This window comes from Schistocerca nitens, chromosome 3 (assembly GCF_023898315.1).
Source record: "Schistocerca nitens isolate TAMUIC-IGC-003100 chromosome 3, iqSchNite1.1, whole genome shotgun sequence".
Taxonomy (NCBI): Eukaryota; Metazoa; Arthropoda; class Insecta; order Orthoptera; family Acrididae; genus Schistocerca; species Schistocerca nitens.
The window spans coordinates 691,884,645-691,906,231 of NC_064616.1; the positions used below are offsets into that span (position 1 = coordinate 691,884,645).

The 21,587-nt window shown below is 40.6% G+C and overlaps 1 protein-coding gene across 1 annotated transcript in view; it reads right to left on the reverse strand.

Moving 5' to 3' along the window:
- LOC126248653 (vacuolar protein sorting-associated protein 26B-like) overlaps nt 1–21,587 on the reverse strand; it is a 71,197-nt gene that overhangs the window by 48,226 nt on the left and 1,384 nt on the right. The window contains exon 2 of the mRNA XM_049949839.1: nt 13,178–13,321. Coding sequence (XP_049805796.1) covers nt 13,178–13,321 — 144 coding nt within the window. The remainder of the gene's footprint in view (nt 1–13,177; nt 13,322–21,587) is intronic.

A 21,587-nucleotide genomic window follows, 5' to 3' on the forward strand; every position in this document is an offset into this window, starting at 1 on the left:
TCATCAATCACTAGAACAAAGTATGCCATGTGACTGGAAAAAGGTGTATGTCATTCTTATGTACAAGAAGGTTATATGTCATTTTTATGTACAAGAAGGTTATAAGGCAACATGTATCAAAATATAGACTTATCTCGCCAATGTCAACAAGTTACAGTTATTCTTTTTCATTTCCAGGATGGCAATTTTGTATTGAAGCCGAACTTATTTTTAGAAACTTCTTCACATAGCATACACCAAAATTGGACTATTCAAGTTATGGATCATCCACTAAAGAGGACACTGTGACTTACAGGTATAATTTTTCATAGTTTTCGGAATTTTTTTTTTTTTGTGTACTTTTAATCTCTGAAATTATTGTGACATCTGTTTTTAATGGACTGATACATTTAAATAATATTCTTGCAAAATGGTTACGAAAATTTATCAGAAAAAGCTTTACAAAAGTAAAACTATGCTGGTGGCAATGTATTTCACGCAAAATTTATTTTGTCCAGAATTGCAGAAAGCTATTGTGCCCTCTTGCTATTCAAAGTTGGACCTTGAATTTGGTGTTTTAGCTTATCACCCAGGGTTTTTGCCTCTAGATGCCAATCACTGCTGATCAAAACATGGTAAATAGTCCACAGAATAATATCTGGTATGCTCTACTGGTTTCAGTTCATTTCTATGCTTTGCACATACATACAGATGGGTATGCTTCATTTGAAGATTTGCCTCTCTTCTTTATAGTCTGTATTCATGTCATAATCCACAATACTGCAATATACTTGTTCAACAGAGGCATTCGCTCCAAGACTTCAGAAAGAAATATGTTCTTCCAAAATGTTATTGCTAGTAAGTATTTCAAAATCAGGCTCATCAACATGATTATTTCATCTAAATCTTCCTCCTTGAGATAACCCACTGTCTGGAGGACTTCATCATTGCTGTCAGCAACTGAAGGAAAACTGATGTGATTTTCAAGTTCTTCAATATCAGATATCACCATTTTACAGAATTTCTAAAATCTCTTCCACAGAGAGTAATCACTAATAACAAACTATTGTAAAAATGAGAGTAATGCTTAGAACCAGCACATAAGCAAAACATGGATTGTCATAGAAAACCAAAGACGAGGCTGGCTATAGACACAATATGTCCATTGTCGTTAACGAATTTTTGAAACTTTGCCGTGTCAACTATAATTACGCTAACTTAAAATGGTAACTAGTTCTGAAATTATGGAAACCTCTTTCAACAGGAAAAAATATCAAAACTACATTGAACATTTAGAAGGAAAAAATGTATACAGTTCTAAAGGCTAAGTAGTTACATTCAGCCACAATCTTTGCACGACTGACACTTTGTGCATGTCTTGGAAATTCAAACATTGGTCATTATATGGCAGCAAGATTGGGTGGTTGGTTTAAAAGAGGGCAGAAGGGACCAAATTACAAGGTCATCAGTCCCTTGTTCCTAATAAAACAATGCCACAAGTGTGAGAATAAAACAGACGAGGCATATAACACAAAACGGAAAGAAAGGAAAAAATCATAAGAACGAAGGAAAGGCAACGAACACTAAAAGGAACCAGAGAGGAAAAGAAAACAACAGAGAGACGCTAGAAACAGATGATAGTAAAACAAGAAAGCAGATTACAGTGGCTGGCCACGAGAATAAAAAGGAAAAGCCAGCCACTCTGCAACACACAAAACCTACACCCTAAAAGCACTGGGGCGGAGGACACAGAGGGACAAAGATCAAATGATAAAATCCACTCTCATGAATAAAATGTAAGACTAAATCAGTCAATGAGGCATTGTCAGATAAAATGAGCAGCAACGAGTCCGGTAACCCAAGATTTCGTCGCTGGGCAGTCAAAGTGGGACAATGCACCAGAATATGGGCCACTGTCGACCAGGCGCCGCATCGACACTGAGGTGGGTCTTCACGGCACAAGAGGTAACCGTGGGTCACTCAAGCGTGGCCAATGCGGAGCCAGCAGAGGACAACTGATTCCCTGTGCACGGCCCGCATGGAAGACTTACACACATTCGTAGTCTCCTTAATGATACACTGTTTGTTGTGCATACTGTTATGCCATTCTGCCTCCCAAAGCTGAAAAACGGAGCGGCGTAAGTCAGAACACAGGTCAGGTTCAGAGATGCCCATCCCCAGAAGCAGTTTCCGTGTAGCCTGTTTGGCCAGCCTGTCGGCAAGTTCGTTGCCTGGGATGCCGACGTGCCTGGGTCCTCACAAACACCACTGAACAACGGGACCAGTCCAGGGCACAGATGAACTCCTGGATGGATGCCACCCAAGGATGGCGAGGGTAGCACTGGTTGATAGCTTGTAGGCTGCTCAAGGAGTCAGTACACAGAAGAAATGATTCCTCAGGGCATGAACAGATATACTGAAGTGAGATATGGCCACCAGCTCTGCAGTGAATACACTGCAGCCATTGGGCAAGAAATGCTGTTCAATATGGCCTCTGTGGAAAAGGCGAAGCCAACATTACCATCAGCCGTCGAGTCGTCAGTGTAAGCCACTTTAGAGCTCCAGAACACTTCAAGAATTGAGAGGAAGTGATAGCGGAGAGCCACAGGGTTAACGGAGTACTTAGGACCACGCGAAAGGTCCAGGCGAAGCTTCAGCCTACAGCTACACCACGGAGGTGTACATGAATGGAACTCGAGGCTAGGTGGTGAAGGGAAGGACTCCAGTTCAGACAGAAGCGATCGCACGTGAACTGCAATCGTTAGCCGTGAATTGCAATCGTTAGCCGTGAATTGGGCCACCTATGTGGGAGGTGAACTGCCATGGTTGGTAATTACAATGTTCAGGAGCGGTATGAATGCGTGCAACATAACTGGCGAGCAGTGCTGCTTCTCTGATCTTCAATGGAGGGACTCAGGCCTCCAGCAGTACGTTTGTCACTGGACTCGTCCTAAAAGCTCCTGTCACTAGTCGAACTCCGCAATGGTGCAATAGGTCGAGCAAATGCAATGCTGAGGGTGCTGCAGAACAATAAATCACACTCCCATAGTCAAGGCTGGATTGAACAAGGGCTCTGTAGAGCTGCAGCAGCGTGGAGCAATATGCACCCCAGTAGGTAGTGCTCAGGCAGCGGAGGGCATTGAGGTGCTTCCAACACATCCATTTAAGCTGACGTAGATGAGGAAGCCAAGTCAAATGAGCATCAAAATCCAGACCTAAGAATCAATGTGTCTCCACTACAGTGAGTGGATCGTCATTAATGTAAAGTGCTGGTTCTGGATGAATGTTATGACGCTGACAGCAATGCATGACACACGTCTTAATGGCGGAAAACTGGAAGCCATGGGCTAGAGCCCATGATTGTGCCTTGTGGATGGCTTCCTGGAGGCGACACTCAGCAACTCCAGTACTGGAGCAGCAGTACGAAATGCAGAAGTCGTCTGCATACAGAGTAGGTGAGACAGAGGGGCCTGACAGCTGCTGCTAGACTGTTAATGGCCACTAAAAATAGACAGTCACTCAATACAGAGCCCTGCAAGACTCCATTCTCCTGGATATGGATGGAACTATAATAGGCACCAACTTGGACATGGAAAGTATGGAGCGAAGGGAAGTTTTGGATAAAAATCGGGAGGGGCCCCGGAGACCCCACTCATACAATGTGGCAAGGATATGATTTTGGCAGGTCGGGTTGTATGCTTTACGTAAGTCAAAAAAGATGGCAACCACGCCAAAGGCTATGAGGATGGCAGACTCGAGAGACACAAGATTACCAGTGGTAGAGTGACACTGGCGGAAGCTGCCCTGACATGGAGCTAGTAGGCCATGTGACTCTAGGACCCAACCCTACCGTCGACACACCATACAATCCAGCAGCTTACAAAGAACATTGGTGAGGCTGCTGGGCTGATAGCTATCGACATAAAGCAGGTTTTCACCGGGTTTGAGCACCGGAATGATGGTGCTCTGCTGCCACTGCGATGGAAAGACGCCATCACACCAGATCCGGTTGAAGATGACGAGGATATTTCGCTTGTAGTCAGATGAGAGATTTTTAATCATCTGGCTGTGGATCCGAGCAGGCACAGGAGTTGTGTCCGGGCAATGTGCAAGGGCACAGAGGAACTCCCACTCTGTAAATGGGGTGTTATAGGATTCACTGTGGCATGTAGTAAATGAGGACTTTCCCTTCCAGCCGCCATTTGAGAGTGCGGAAGGCTGTAGGGTAATTCTCCAACGTAGAGGCTCAAGCAAAGTGCTCGGCAATCGCATTAGCATCAGTAGATAACACGCCATTTATGTTAACATCGGGAACACCTGTTTGAGTGTGGTACCTGAAAAGATGTTTGATCGTTGCCCAGACTTTGGAAGATGACATATGGCATGCAATGGTCGAGACATATCTATCCCAACACTCCTGCTTCCGTTGTCTGATAAGTTGGCGAACGCGGGCATCGAGCTGTTTAAAGGCTACAAGGTGCTCCACGGCAGGGTGCCGCTTATGCCACTGTAGAGCTCACCGATGTTCCGGTGACCACCAACTGACTGCCTTACGCCAGGGGCACCCTAAAGAGTGAAGGATCACGTGTCATGCCACAGAAACAATTGTTGTAGTCACCTGCTCAACCATCACATCAATGTTACCGTGTGAGGGAGATTCAATGGTGACAGCAGAGGTGAAAGTTTCCCAGTCCGCCTTGTTTAAAGCCCATCTGGGCAGGCGACCGTGGGCCTGATGCCGGGGCAGTGACAGAAAGATGGGGAACTGGTCACTACTACACAGGTTGCCACATGCTCTTCAGTGGATAGATGAGAGAAGTCCTGGGCTGCAAATTGATATATCAATGGCCGAGTAACTACCATGAGCCACACCGATTTGTGTGTCGGCCCCAGTATTTAAGAGGCAGAGGTCGAACTCGGACAGAAAAATTTCGACGTCTCTGCCTCGGCCAGTAAGAACGGTGCCACCCCACAAGGGGTTATGGGCATTAAAATCTCCCAAAAGTAGGAAAAGTTTAGGGAGTTAACCAATCAGTGCAGCTAATACATTCAGGGGTACTGCACCATCTGGAGGAAGATATACATTGCAGACAGTTATTTCGTGTGTCGTCCTTATTCTCACAGCCACAGCTTCAAGGGAGGTTTGAAGGGGCACAGTGTCACTACAGATTGAGTTTAGGACATAAACGCAAACTCCACCTGACACTAGACAATACTCACTACGGTTCCTGTAATATCCCTTATAGCCGCGGAAGGAAGGGGTCCGCATTGCCAGGAAACAGGTTTCCTGGGGGGCAATGCAGATAGCAGGTGTAAAGCTTAACAGGTGCCGTACCTCAGCCAGGCGGTGGTAAAAACTGCCGCAGTTCCACTGGCGGATGACGTCATCGTGGGACTGGGAAGGCATGGAACATTCAATGAGGCAGTTTACGCCTCGGAGTCACCTGCTGCCACCAACTTATTGCCTGAGCAGTCTATATCCATTGTGTCTGAGGATCTGGCAAGATCTAGGTCCTCAGCGGACGCCAGAATCTCCACCCCATCCGCAGATGAAGAGCTTGCAGGTAGCAGTAGTGTGGGTGCCACCGCAATTTCCTTGGTCTTAGAGGACTGCTTTTTGGGTTTCTCTTGCTGCTCCTTGGGTTTTTGCAGCTGGGAGGACTTCACTGATTCAGTCTCCGGGACTGAGGATGAGCATGAAGCCCTTGGACCAGCTGCTTTTGGGCTCCTCAGCCACTGGCGGGTGTCGTCTTTCCCACTAGCAGAAACATGGGAAAGGAGTGACCGAAAGGACCGCTTCCTAGCGAGAGGAGCCGAAAAAGACTTATGCTTCTCCAGGCAGAAGTGTGGACTGATATCCCCGATGGTTGTGGGGGGAGGGGGGCGGGCTGTTGCTCCCGAAGTAGGTGATGCAGGAGCAACAGGGAGAGAAATGCCCCCCCACCATCAAGGGGGCAGGTGTAGTCTCCCGGCTCTGAGAGGTGACTGGGGTTGGCGGAGCTGATTGTGCCAGAACTGTTGTAGCGGCGGCATAAGAGGATTTCATACGTACAGGATGCTGGCGTTCAAATTCTCTCTTAGCCTCAGTTGGTCCAGGGTCTTGTACTCCACGATTTACCCTTCTTTCTGGAGAATCCTGCAGTCAGGCGAGCAAAGCAAATGGTGCTCTCCGTAGTTGACACAGATGGGAAGCAGGGCACATGGAGTATTGGGAAGTGGTGGGCGTCCGCAATCTCAACATGTGATGCTGGAAGTACAGCGAGAAGACATATGGCCGAACTTCCAGCACTTAAAGCACAATATTGGGGGATGGATAGGGCTTTACATCACAGCGGTAGACGATCACCTTGACCTCCTCAGGCAATGTGTCACTCTCGAAGGCCAAGATGAAGCCACCGGTAGAAACCTGATTATCCCTTGGACCCCGGTGGACATGCCAGATGAAATGTACACCTCGCCAATCTACATTGGCGTGCAGCTCATCTTCAGACTGCAAAAAAAGGTCCCTCTGAAATATAATATTCTGGACCATATTTATTTAAGCTCTTAATGGGCGTGATGGTTACAGAAACATCCCCCACCTTGTCACAAGTGAGTAACGTCCATGAGTGGGCAGAGGATGCTGTTTTGATCAAGACTGACCCAGATCTCATTTTGGACAATACCTCCACCTCCTCAAACTTGTCCTCTAAATGCTCAACAAAAAACTGAGGCTTCATTGTCATGAAAGATTCCCCATCAGCTCTCGTACATACAAGGTACCGGGGCGAATAAGATACGCTGCCATCCTTAGCCTGACGTTCCTCCCATAGTGTGGCCAGGGAGGGGAACGATTTGGGGTCGTAAGTCTGTGCGTTGAATTGAGCTCGTGAATGCTTAGAGACTGTTTCATCGCGTGTCTTCCGCCCTGATGCCACCCAGCCGCAGCAAAGGCCACCTGCTGGCAATTCTCCAAACTATACCTATGAAAACTGCGAAGTGATGCTGTGTTTCTATGCAACGTTTTGTTCATGGATGATGCATCATTCACCAATGTTGCACAACTTCTTGTTCATAATAAAGCCCTACTGGTCACTTCCATATATATTTTGGCTGAAAGGACTTGATAAACAACAGCCTCAGTCTGTAAATGCGTGGTGTGGGCTTTCCAAGAATCCTTTCAATGATCCTTGTTTTGTTGATGGAACTCTAAACAGCCACAAATAGCTATAGTTCCAAACAGATATGTTACCTTGACACACACAAGACAATCCATGTGGTACCAACCTGACAGGCATCCCACCCATTCCATGCAAATATTTACTGATTTTTCTATGAAAACATTTGGAGATTGTTGGATTTCTTGTTCAGGATACAAAAAAACATCTACTTTTCACACTTCTGGACCTGCATGTGCAGAAAATTTATACCCATGTTCTACAAGACCACACCGACGACGCTTCAACACATGAAATGCTGTACAACACTGTGCTGCAATAAGCCCAGATAAGATTCAGCAATCAGCATTGTCTGCCTGGAATCACTTTATGATGTATATCAACACTCAAGGTCAATATTTTAAGCATTTGATATGACAGTCACAATAACAAACATACAAACTGCACTTCAGTTAACTTTTTGCTTCCATTTGGTACAACAGAGCAGATATTTGTGGGTCCTCTTCTCCTTGTGGCAGGATGGTGGCATTCCACACTTATCTTGATATTATTTTATAAAGTTCCACACAAGTTGAGTCATTGAAGACCTCGTTGGAAGGCTCTTTCCAATGCCAAAAGAAAAATTACTTGTGAATGTCACGAAATTAGGCACACTGTCCACTACGACTCAACAAAAACTGAACCTTGACATTTGCTCCTTCAGAATATATTTTGGGTAGTCTGTCTTAGAAGCATCAACCTGTGCAAATGACCTGTCAGATAACGCCTGTGGCTCTACAACACTGTTCGGAGATAACATAGATGTGTACACTATAAGGAAACATTACTGATGATCTGTGTGTGATGCAGATGATCCTATACATAATGAAATGTAATGTAATGTGATGTAATGATGCAGCTGATCCTATAAATAATGAAATGTAATGTAATTTGTATAAATATGCAGAAAGACCAAATATTACTACACTGTGTGATCAGTAATCAGTCACTGTCATCTGTCAAAACCAGCATATATTCCACAGTAGCCACCTGGAATGATTTAAGGTAAAAGATCCACATCTACATACATACTCCTCAAGACACCATTCAGTACAGGGTATAATTGTCATTCTGTTTCATGTTCCACTTGAAAAGGAGCAAGGCAAAAAAAGTAAGAGCCTTTATTTCTCTTACCTTTTCTTCGCATTCCTTCTAGAGATGTTTGTTAATGGCAGTAAGATTCTTCTGCAGTCAGTGACAAATGCTGGTTCTCTAAACTTTCAACAGCATTACACACACACACACACACACACACACACACACACACACACACACACACACGTGTTCCTCCCTGTATGAATTCCCATTTCAGTTCAAGAGCATTTCCATAATATTTGCACATTAATCAAACCTATGTACCTATCCATAACAAATCTAGCAGCACACCTCTGAACTGCTTTGATGTCTCTCTTTAATCTCACCTGGTGCAAATCCCCAACGTCCAAGAATGGGTCACCCCAACATGTTCTATATACAATGTCCTTTACAGATCAGCTCCACTTTCCTAGAATTCTCCAAATATAATGAAGTCTAGCATTTTCTTACAACAGACATGTGCTCATTTCATTTCATGTAACTTTGCAATGTTACATCTAAATATTTAATCAATGTAGCTGTGTGAAGCAACACACCACAAACTATTCAAACATTACAGGATAGTTTTTCCTAGTCATGTGCATCAGCTTACATTTTCCTACATTTAGAGCAAGCTGCCAATAATTACACTGAAGATAAACTCTGGCCAAGTCATCCCGAATTCTCCTACAGTCACTCAATGACGACATTTCCCACATACTACAGCGTCATCAGCAAACAGTTGCAGATTGCTGCTCACCCTATCCATCACACCATTTATGTATATAGAGAACAAGAGTGATGCTATTACACTGCTCTGAACACTCAAGAAAATACCTTTGTCTCTGATGAACATTCACCATCCAGACATACTGTGGTCTATTAACTGAAAAGTCTTAGCCATTCACATATCTCAGAACATAGTCCCTATGCTGGGACCTTCATTAACAGTCTGCAATGAGACACTGTGTCAAACGCTTTCCAGAAACCTAAGAAAATGGAACCTGCCTGGGACCCTTCCTCCACGGTTGGTGTTCGCCGAATTCTTCTTGGACAGATTTCAATATCTTCCTATGATTCAGCTTCACTTTCATTTTTTTGATATCCAATGTCTTTTTGCCAATCGGCCAAGTCATCCGGAACATCAGACAAGACGTCCGCACATTCGTCATAAACAGTCCTATTGTCTCTTTCGTCCGCCATGATGAAAGGGCACAAGTACTTATAAAAACAAAAAACTTGTTGACGTGTGTAACTTATTGTTACCTAAACAAAACACCAACAGAATGCAAAAGATACTAAAGTGCAGTCGCCAGCCACTGTGCAATACTATGCTCACGACACCACTGTGGTGTCGTCGGCCACTGAATGATACTATGCAGACGACACCACTGTAGTGTCGCCGGCCGTTGACCGCTTTTTTGCACACGACACCACTGTGGTGTCACCAGACGACATAGTGTTAACTTGCAAACTGCTAAGGTATCATCATTTGTTGGAAACTTTAGCAGCTCTCCAAGTACTTTTTCTTTTGCTTTTTGTCACAGATTTCACTTGGAATGCATCAGAATGGTAACAGATCAGAAGAAGGTACAATTTGTCACCTCACAGAATCCATATCTGTGACAATGGTACTGTAGAATTATTGATATCAGTATGGGAGGGCACCATTGGCAAAAACAAGCTTAATGAGCTGGTTCCAAATTTTTGAAGTGACAGGCAATGTCCGACTTTCATCAATGTGACATCCCTGTCTCTCCTGCATGTGGTAACAAAAAGCAAGTTGAATTTCAAGATAGCCCCCAGAAGTCAATTTGCTGTGCACCATGCAAATTGTAGGAAGCAAGATCAATTGTCCATAAAATGGAAACTGTAGTGTCACATTAGCATTACAAAGTGCAAATGGTACAAGCATTATAGCTGAATGATTGTCCTCTGCGATATGCACTTGCGTGGCATATGCTGGCCTCCGTAGATGATGACAATGTCTACTTGCAAAAGTACCCTTTTCAGATGAAGCAATGTTCCAATTTCTGGACATATGACTCATCATAACATTATGATTTTGAGCTCTGAAAACACGTGAGCACACTCATGATAGCCCAGAACTGGCCCTCTTCTCTTTGTAGAGCAAATTGTAATGGGAAATGTTTAGCTGGAAATACTCTAACAGTTCCTGCGACCACAACTGAAGAGCTGCAGCCATCCATAATCAAACATGATGGCACCCCAATGTCAGAGTTCAAATGTATTGGATGTGCCGAATGACAGATTTCCTGACAGATGGTCTCAGATGATGGCTATGTCTCTAATAGTTTTCAAGTTACGATTTTTTTTTTTTTTTTTTTTGAGACAATAGAGGGCTTTATGGATACGCTGCAGTTTTTTCAGCCACTCAGGACTTTGCACTGGGTGAGACATTTGCGATACATCCAAGCTAAGTAAGGTGCCAATGGCGAAGAATATTCTTTGCAAAACCGAACTGGTATTCCACTGGAACTGGTGGTTTATTTGTTTTCAACTTTTCCAGTTGCTTCTCAATGCCAGGGATGAATATTTCTATGTCCTCCACGTGAAACTGTCAAACTGGTATATCTGTATGATCCTACTGTGCGAATGATTTTTTTAACATGAGATTTAAAATTTCAGCTTCCCTTTTACTGTCTTCTGTTGTTACACCAAACTGATCTACAAGTGGCTGAATTCTGTGGGGAATGCAAAACCCAGAGTTAGATTTACTGGAAGAACGCTAAGTGAGGTAAAACCTGCACATGTAAGAGGTCACTTGCAGAGGATTTGTTTGGCCAATTCTTGAATACTGTTCAACAGTCTGTGAATTTTGCCAACTTGGATTACTGGAAGAGAGAAAATCAAAGAAGACAGGTGCAGTTAGTCAGTCACTGTGACAAAACCACAGATATGCTCAATAAGGTATAGTAGGAAAAGGAAAAGCTTCACTCACAAAATTTTTAGGACACCCATTCCAAAAACAACACAAGAAATCTATTACTGCCTTCAATATATCTCTTGTAATGATCACAATGGTAAAATTCAAGAAATTCAGGCTTACGTAGGGAGGTGTCAATAAAATTTCTACTCACATATGATCCGTAAATATAACAGAAAAGATGGAAAATTATTCAAGTACACTATGTATTCTTTACCACTCATCTTATGGTTGGTTGTAGAGTAATGATGAAGTTATATGCATTAATAATAATAAATTAACACTCAATTTATGATAAATGGAAACACTGTTGACAAAATTACGTTTAAACCATTTTAAGGATGATTGGGTTTAAGATCTTTTACACAATGGGACATTAAGAGATGGAGCAAAATTAGCAACGATATTGATCATTTCGAAGCAGAAATTTATCCTGGCAGTGGGAACAAACTAGAGCACCTCTAATACAAATGTCTTTACTGAAGAAACATGGGTAGCATAACTAGTGTGTGTTTATATATATTATAAGAGGCAAGCTTTTGGAGCCAGTGGCTTTTTCTTTAGGCAGAAGGGTTGAAGGGGAAGGAATAGGAGTGAAGGTAAAGAACTGGAGAGGTCTAGGACAATAGGTAGATTTCGGGAAAGTCACCTAGAGTCGTGGGTCAGGGGAGACATACCGTATGGGATGAGAAGGAAAGACTGATTGTTGGGGACTGCATCTGATGAGATTTGAAAACCTGAGAGCTTGAAGGTGGAAGACAGGGTAAGATTCAAGGCAGAGATTACTGCTAAAACATAATGCATGAGTTAATAAGAGCATTGTATGTAACAGAGGTGGGAGGGGGATGATGAAAAATAGATGCGTAAGAAAATAAAAGATGTAGAAAACTAAAATGAAGTGAAGAAAGGAGTAGTTACTGTGAAGAAATGCTGAGACGAAAGGAATTAACGTAAATTAAGGCCAGGTGGGTGGCGAGAGCCAAGGACACATTGCAGTGCTAGTTCCCATCTGTGGGGTTCTGAGAATCTGGTGGCTGGAGGAAAAATCCATATGGTATGTGGGGTGAAACAGGGACAGAGGTCATGACTATCATGTTGTAGAGCTTGCTCTGCAACACGATATTGCGTGTTACCAGTATACACCCTATGCCTATGCCCATTCATCCTAATTGATAATTTGGTGGTAGTCATCCCGGTGTAGAAGGCCGAACAGTGTTTAAATAACACCTGGTATATGATGTGTCGTTTTACAGGTGACTCTCCCTTTGATAGTGTATGTTTTTCCAGCTGGTATAGGTAGTGATAGGAGGGTGCATAGGGCAAAGGCAACTCTTGCAGTGGGGATGGTCACAGGGGTAGGAACCATTGGGTAGGGAGATGGGTGCATAAGGAACATACGGTCTGACAAGGATATTATGAAGATTGGGAGGGTGACAAAAAGCTGTTCTGGGTGTGGCACGCAAAATCCCACGCAGAATGGATCACACCTCAGGCCATGATTTTAGGAAGTCATGGCCTTGTCGAAGCAGCCGATTGATACATTCCAGACCAGGATAACACTGAAACACCTTCAGTGCACACCACTGGTCACCCACCTCTTATTAACTCATGCGCAATGTTTAATCTGTAATCTCTGTTTTGCATATTACTCTGTCTTCCACCTTTAAGCTCTCAGGTTTTCAAATCTTGTCCGATGCACTCCCCGACAATCAGTCTTTCCTTCTCATCCTGCCCAGTAAGTCTCCCCTGGCCCATGGTTTTGGGTGACTTTCCTGAAATATATTCCTTTTCCTGAACCTCCAGTCCTTTTCCTTCACCCCTCTTCCTTCCTCTTCAACCCTTCTGCCTCAATAAGGCATCACTGGCTATAAAAGTTTGTCGTATAATAACCTTTATTAATTTAAGTATCAAGTGTAATTGCATATGCTATCCGACCCAAATTTAGTTTCTAATTAAATTTGGCTGATCTCGTGTAACTCACCTTCCCAGATACAGTCTCTCCATCGTAAAAAAGATAATGTCTCTCTTTTTTCCCATCCTCCGACTTGATATCTGCCATTTTACGGTTCTCTGTGCCATCTAAAACAATGTCAAGCTCAGCACTCTGCCCAAATCCAAAGAAGCTCTGAAATCAGTAATAAATCCACTGTTAAAGAAAACAATAATAAACTGTAATAGACCATGAAAACACTACAGGTTGAATTAAAGCTCAAAACTATTATTTCAATGCACTGTACAATATTGAGGCAGGAGTCATTAGCAGCTTCCTGAGGGGTGGGGGGAGTCTTGGAGGGTCTTTTTAGGTAGTGGCGAGGGCAGCGAAACTCTTGTCTCTATGAATCAACTAGAAGAAATTTTTGAAGAAGTTCCACGTAAAGAACAGGTACAAAAATATCATGTGGCAATTTCAAGCATATGGTTACACTGTTTGCGATTTGCGGAAATCAGCAGTGAAGGAATACAGCCCACCTCTCCCCTCTTCCCCTAAATTTGACAAAAAGTGCTTAATTTTTGGTCTTCATTATTGGTCAATCTGTAGCACACATCCACAGGTTGCACCAAGAACTTACCGACAGCATCTATTATAAATACTTGTCCACATGCAAATTTTTACAGTTTCTTTTACTGTAAAGAACCAGTAAGACAAAACATGGCCAAAGACCTTCATATGTTCAAAGCTGATCTTATGCCCTCTCACAAAGCTATGCTCTGCTATGGCTGACTTTACAACCTTTCTTAACACACTGTGCCACTTGTGTTATGTAATTTGACAGCACATGCATTGTTTTACTTTTATTACTTTCAGTGCATTCATAAGTTGCATTGCACATGTATGCCACACACTCTTCAACCAAGGTTGTCTTTCACTGAATGCAACATTTCTTTAATTTTCGATGCTTGCTACAAAAGTTTTGCACTGTGTGATCAAAAGTATCTGGTACCTGGCTGAAAATGACTTACAAATTTGTGGTGCCCTCCATCGGTAATGTTGGAATTCAATATGGTGTTGGACCATCCTTAGCCTTGAAGACAACTTCCACTCTCGCAGGCACACGTTCAATCAGGTGCTGGAAGGTTCATTGGGGAATGGCAGCCCATTCTTCACGAAGTGCTGCACCGAGGGAGAGGTATCGATGTTGATCGGTGAGGCCTGGCACGAAGTCAATGTTCCAAAACATCCCAAAGGTGTTCCAAAGGATTCAGGTCAGGACTCTGTGCAGGCCAGTCCATTACACGGACGTTATTGTTGTGTAACCACTCTGCCACAGGCCGTGCATTATGAACAGGAGCTTGATTATGTCTGATGATGCAATCGCCAACCCCAAATTGCTCTTCAACAGTGGAAAGGAAGAAGGTGCTTAAAACATCAATGTAGGCCTGTGCTGTGATAGTGCCATGCTAAACAACATGAAAAACAGGACCATGCCATAACACCACTGCCTCCGAATTTCACTGTTGGCACTACACACACTGGCAGATTACGTTCACCGGACATTTGCCGTACTCACTCCGTGCCATCGGATTGCCACATTGTGTACCGTGATTTGTTACTCCACACAACATTTTTCCACTGTTCAGTTGTCCAATGTTTACATGATGGGTGGCTTACGAGCAGACGCTTGACTATGAAATCCAAGTTTTCTCACCTCCCACCTAATAACTGTGAGAGTACCTGCAGTGGATCCTGATGCAGTTTCGAATTCCTGCGTGATGGTCTGGGCTGATGTCTGCCTATTACACATTACAACCCTCTTCAACTGTCGGCAGTCTCTGTCAGTCAACAGACGAGATCGCCTGTATGTTTTTGTGCTGTACGTGACCCTTCAAGTTTCCACTTCACTATCACATCGGAAACCTAGAAATGTTTAAGAGTGCGAAAATCTCGCGTACAGACGTGTGACAAGTGACGTTCAACACCTGACCACATTCAAAGTCTGTGAGTTCCGTGGAGTGGCCCATTCTGCTCTCTCACGATATCTAATGACTACTGAGGTCGCTGATATAGAGTACCTAGCAGTAGGTGGCAGCACTTTGCACCTAATATGAAAAACGTGTGGTTTTTGGGGTGTCTGGATAATTTTGATCACATAGTGTATAATGTCATTTTTGCTAAGCAAACATTCTACCTTATTTGCAGTTGCTCAGTAAAATGGAAGGAGTGCTGTGGGCCTATTTTTCTATGGAATGAATGGGTTCACACATTCTTTTCTTTGCTAATGGACATAATTTGCTACTGCTTGTATATGTTCTTTTAAACACAGCCTTCAAATATTTTAAACCAGATTTCAGGTTCATGTGATAGAAAATTGTCTGAACTCTAAATACGAAATGATCAGGTCAAAATTATTCTTTGCAGATATTGGGAACAGCATTTATTTAGATAAATAAGCTATAGGTTGGCTTTCTGTACACACAGTAGTCCAGTGATCATTTGACTCCCATTCAACCAACATGTCCAAGATCAGCAACTCCTTTTTCTTTTTACTTCTATCATTAACCTGCTGTTTGGATGAATGGAATTAATGTGGAACAAGAACTGGTGTAATGTATCCACAAACTAATAGGAACAGGTTAGATGGGGTAAAACTAAATTTAAAGTCCATTCTTCACAATCTTTAATGTAGAAGTTGTCAATTGCTGGTGATTCGAGTCTATGACTGCGATATCAATCGTTTGGGTAATGTTTCACACTGTAAAGAGAATAAATCGGCATCAAAATGTGTCAGGAAAGTTTGACAATGGCAAATGTGAAGTGGTCTGCTAAAACAGCCAATGCGTCGATATAAAAGATATCGCATTCATGATCACTACAATCTCATTTAGAAATAGCTGCATGCTTTTGAATTAATGGTACGATGGTTACAGAGGGCGACCACAGGCACCAGTACCTCAGTAACATATTTTGCCAACCCTTAAGTAGAAGGTGCAATAACACTGACGACTGAAGTGGGTGGTACGCCACCATTGCATAATTTTGGGAAACTGTACACTCTTGGTATAAGGCCTTTAACTACATTGTCAGTGAGGCAGGTATTCTTCAAAAGCAGCTCCATCTTTCTGATTATTGGAGATGTTAACTGCCTTTTGAGTTACTGATACGTACTGTCAGACAGTAAAATCGACATTCATTTAGGCCTACAGCAATCTGCAGCATTCAGGACCACAATGTCATTACCTTACACTCCAACAATACAACTAATTCATTATTACTGTGTACAAAATGGAGCCTTGCCTCTCCAGCTAATCATAGGAATACCATACTATTAGACTATTAGTTCTATAGTTACTCGGGAGTAGCTTCACTGAGATATACTCCAAATTGCCCTATCACTACGATTAAAGTGAGAAATGACCCATAGGCAAAAACACAGTCTAGTTCCCATCACCCAAGTAAAACACGAAGAAAGTTGTCCATCAGACAGTTCCTGAGAAATATATACGTTAATGGCACCACAGAGTAAACAGACTGGGAAACTGATGTTACAATCAACGATCGAGAGTGATGGACCAGAGTGGAGCAAACCGCTGAACAATTCAATGCCATAAAGTATGGAATTAGTGTCTCAGTCACTTGCAGAACTAAATTCGTATTGTAAAGTGTTACAGGAAAAAAGCACAGGGGAGCTATAGTTGCTACAAAAAAGAAGCACAATGATTTACATATCAGAAAAAGGGACAACAAAATGAAATCAATGTGGAAAGTTGCTAATAATTATAGACGCAAGCATGAAAATGCAAGTAATAAAATCACCATAAAACACAGAAAGGAAATTGCTGATGATCCACTCCTAACAGCTAATATATTTAATGATCACTGTATTAATGTAGCACAAAACCTTATCACAAGTAAATATAATCCAAAGACAAAGGAAATAACTCCAATAAATGAATGGACAATGTACCTATATCCTGTGAGATCCGAAGAAGTACAAAGAGCTGTCAGCAAACTAAAGAGTAAAATGACCTGTGGACTTTATGATACCCTTGACAAAATTATTAAATATAGTACCGATAATGTTCTCTCTCAACTTGCGGACATAATCAATGACTCCTTTGAAAATGGTGTGTTTCCAAGCAAACTAATACCAGTTTATAAAAGTGGTGACAAGTTTTTACATTAAAAAATTCAGACCACCATCACTACTATCTGCATTTTCAAAAATAAATGAAAGAATGATTTTTAAGCAGATTGCTCGATTTCCTAAACAAAAATAAAATTCTTGTAAATGCACCGAATGGTTTCAGAAAAGGCAAATCTATGCAAATGGCTCTCTTCAATTTCCTAAAACTCTTTTACGAAGCTACTGAGGACAAGGAACTGACCTGTGGGTAGTTTTCGGACCATTCCAAAGAGTTTGATCTTATAAATCATAATCTACTACTGTCAGAACTACATAATTATAGTGTCCATGGTGTTTCTTACAAGTGGTTCAAGTCATATGTAACTGATATGAAACAGACAGCAAATTTCTCAGCATGGTAATGTGTGTCATTCTAATTATTAAAAAAAAAAAAAAAAAAAAAAAATCATTATGGGGTGCCCAGGGCTCAGTATTGGGGCCATTGTTATTCTTGGTTTTATTAATGAACTGCCACAACAATTTTCAACTGCCGATACTGTACAATTTACTGATGATACCAGTTGCTTTATAAAAGGTAATAATGATTTTGAGATGCAGCAAAAAATTGACAAAACAGCAGAACTGGATGGAAATTGTTTAACGATAACTTTCTAGATGTTAATGACAAGAAAACTGCACAAACGAACTTCAACCACATAAGGAACAAAAAGAGGACCACTGTGAAATTCATGTTATCAAACAGCCAAATTCAGCAAAAGAATCACATAAAACTTTTTTGATTATGGGTGGATGAGCATCTAAGGTGGGAAAAACATGCAGAAATGCTTAACAAAAATCGAAGCAAGTACTGTCAGGTATTAAGAATGCTTAAAGATTGCTGCAATATCGAAACAGTGTTAAGTGATTATTAGGCATCCATGCATAGTATACTGAGGTATAGTATAGTATTCTGGGGAAATACCTCTTTTGCAAAGCAGTCTTTTAAACGTCAAAAGAAAGTTGTAAGATTAATAAGTGATGTTGCTTACAGAGAATCATGTAGAGGTATCTTTCAGGAATTAAAAATCATGACCTTACCATCAATATTTAGATCTGAAAGTATCTGTTCCATTAAAAACCACCAAGTTTCAGCTTTGAGTAGTGAGATCCACATTTATCAAACAACGAACAGGGATGATTATCATAGGGATGTGCACAGAAAATCAATATATCAGGACAGTGTTGTTTATAGTGCAGTGCCGTATAACATAAAAAAATACCAAACATTAAAATATTTAAAAAAGAACTAAAAAATCTACTAATTAACAACAGCTTCTAAAGCATCAACTAATATCTGGAATTTTGCTCAAATCTGTAGGTCTGCCTCATAACCTCTCTAAACAAAAATTCATAATTATCAAAGTATTCCTACATAAAACTAAACTACTGTCATCACTGTACATATATAATTATGCACCTAACCTTAGTGCCATACGTTCCTATGCCTGTTTAACTACAGTACTGGTATTTAAAAATTTTAGTAAAATCAACCAAGGCATCATTTTATCTGTAAGTACATATATAATTTTATAATCTAATTAAGTAGAATACGGTTTTTGTTATAAAATGTGTAGGTAAGAATGATAAAATTTTGTATATGGTGTAAATATATAATATTTGATGCTGTTTTGTACTTTTACATGTCCAGTATTGTGAATGTGATAATATGGACACTAATTTAAGTCCTGGGGGAAATAGCTAAAATCCACTTTCTTCAGACCCGGGTTTAGCATTTATACTCTAAAGTTCTGTCTATTTAAAAATTCACCCAGATGCAAATTATTTTAATGGATTCGGTTTCAGATGGCAACTGGAATGTTATAATCACATTCAAGTGGAGAATTTAAATACTTTTTTCCCCTACAGTTTCATCAATTTTATAACAAAAACCAGTCAGTATACATATCTATAGTGGCTCAGATTTCAAACAAGGACTGGTTCTTCTCACGTCCCCAGTTATATTTCCTACCAACAGAAATATTCACAGCATGTTTTAGTTATTTCAAACAACAGCTCCCTGGATACCAAATGAGAGGCTGCATTGGTACTCCAAGATGTGCGACAACCATAATCTTCCCATAAGATAAATACAATATTCAATAAAATGTCATGATCTGACACAGCTGTTACTCTCCAGGAACACAATGAACTATGCACCAATCTCATAGTTTCATATCCCATGAATCATTTGCATGAGGAATCTTAATCTAAATATTTTACACATTATCACAACAATGTGACTTGCATCGGAACTACCACAATTATGCTCTAGCTGACTGAAACAAAAACAAATCTCAAAGTACAAGTTTACTCAAGAAATAAATTAGGTGTACCAATTAATATATCCAATAGACCAACAGTTTAGGAAGTCAATCTTTTCAACTTATGTATGATCACAAATTACATTATTACTATCATCATCTACAGTTGACATGAATGGTCGTCAATTTTTTTCTCTGCTGAATACTTTACTCTTTCTTGGTCACAACAACATTCAGTTTAATCCTGAAAGACTTCTTTTATTACTAAAATTACCTGTATGTTAATGCTACTGTTTACAAACTGAAAGCAGTCATTAACAACAAGCTTCACAAGTCAATAGTTTTCTGTGTCCACTTAGGTGAATACAACATTAGGTTATTATTATTATTATTATCTAAAAATAGAGCAAAAATTTTGAACTAAAAATTAGCCTACACATTTCTTAGTGAGATGATCTGCAAAATTATCAGGAACCAATATTCACAATCAGCGATATTAAATTTTCAGTTGGTTCAATTGTCAGAAGCTCCATGGAATTTTATTGTTTGTGGTGATTCCAGATGTAACAGGAATAAATGTCCAGTTAACAATTTTAAGCTCATTTCATTAAAATACGTATCTGCTGCTACCCCAATGTGCTCTCAGATGTGCCCAATATTTATTCTCACTAACTGAGAAAAAGCACATAAGGGGTGACAGCTCTGAAGCAGCAAATAATGGAAATCAACCTCTTTATCCAACATATTTGGACCACTTATCGGTGAATTTTGTCAGTGAAGCAGTTTCAAAATTATGGTTACATCTTATTTATTTTTAGAAACAACTCAACAAGTTCTGTTTACTATCTTGAATGGAAAAGAAATTATATCGTAGCAAGAAAACACCTGTTTGGGCACTGATGTTTTATCTCTTAATGCGTTTACAACCGATAAATTTGAATTTTTTTGTTCGGGTGAACACAAGCTTACATGACAATATTCATCTTGTACATGTCTGTACTGTTACTGGGCTGTACCCATTTGCACATGACCAACCAAAATCTCATCATGGTCAATGTTTAGCCCACTGCAAATTGACAAGCTCTCAGCACTTTATATTCAATTAAAAACTTAAGGGGACAGGTGTCACTCGAACATAAAATTGAAATAACTTAGTGCATTATGTAAAAAAAATGTGAATACCACCTATAATAACTGTGGTACCTCATGTCAATATTGCATCTAAAATATTAATGGACCACGATCAGCTTCCACACAAAAATTTTACTACACCATTTAGACTGTTATGCACTACATTACTTTTGTAGTAAAATTTTGATGATAAAATTTAACTCATCCCAAAGCTACATTAACAATACTTACTGCTCCATAAAAGTTTATGCAGTCATACATAGTTTTATTGCTCAATACAGAAAGCAAGTACTATTTTATCCCCTACAATTAAGTGTGAATATATTTATGACATAATTTTTGAAACAGTTTTAATATAGAAGTTTTAACTGAAATTATATTAGTCATTTTAATTGAAAATTACATTCCAGAAAGCAAAATAATGACAACTTGCAACAAGTTTTGTGTTTCATCTTCATACAACAATGGCAAGACAAGTTGTGTACACCATTAACAATCTACTTTTGTTCTGAAGATCTGTTGACACCACAGTGCAACAGCATAACACTACATATCTTCTGGTGCTTTATAGTTGGCCAATAATGTATTGAGAATTCTGATTATAACCAAATCATATTGCGTGTCAATCCAAAATTTGTCACATAATTTTATATTTTAGTCCAACTCTTATTTTCCAAAAAAGGTGTGTATGAAAACTATAGATTTTTCATATTAAATACTTTAATATTTTGGTGAAAAATAAATCACTAGCAGAGCTGTAACAGATATATCACGTATTATATTTCCAAATACATATACAGGAAATAAATTTTTAATTACTGATAATTCACAGCCAATAATTTCCCCCTAAAAAAAATTATCTTGTACTGAGTAAAAA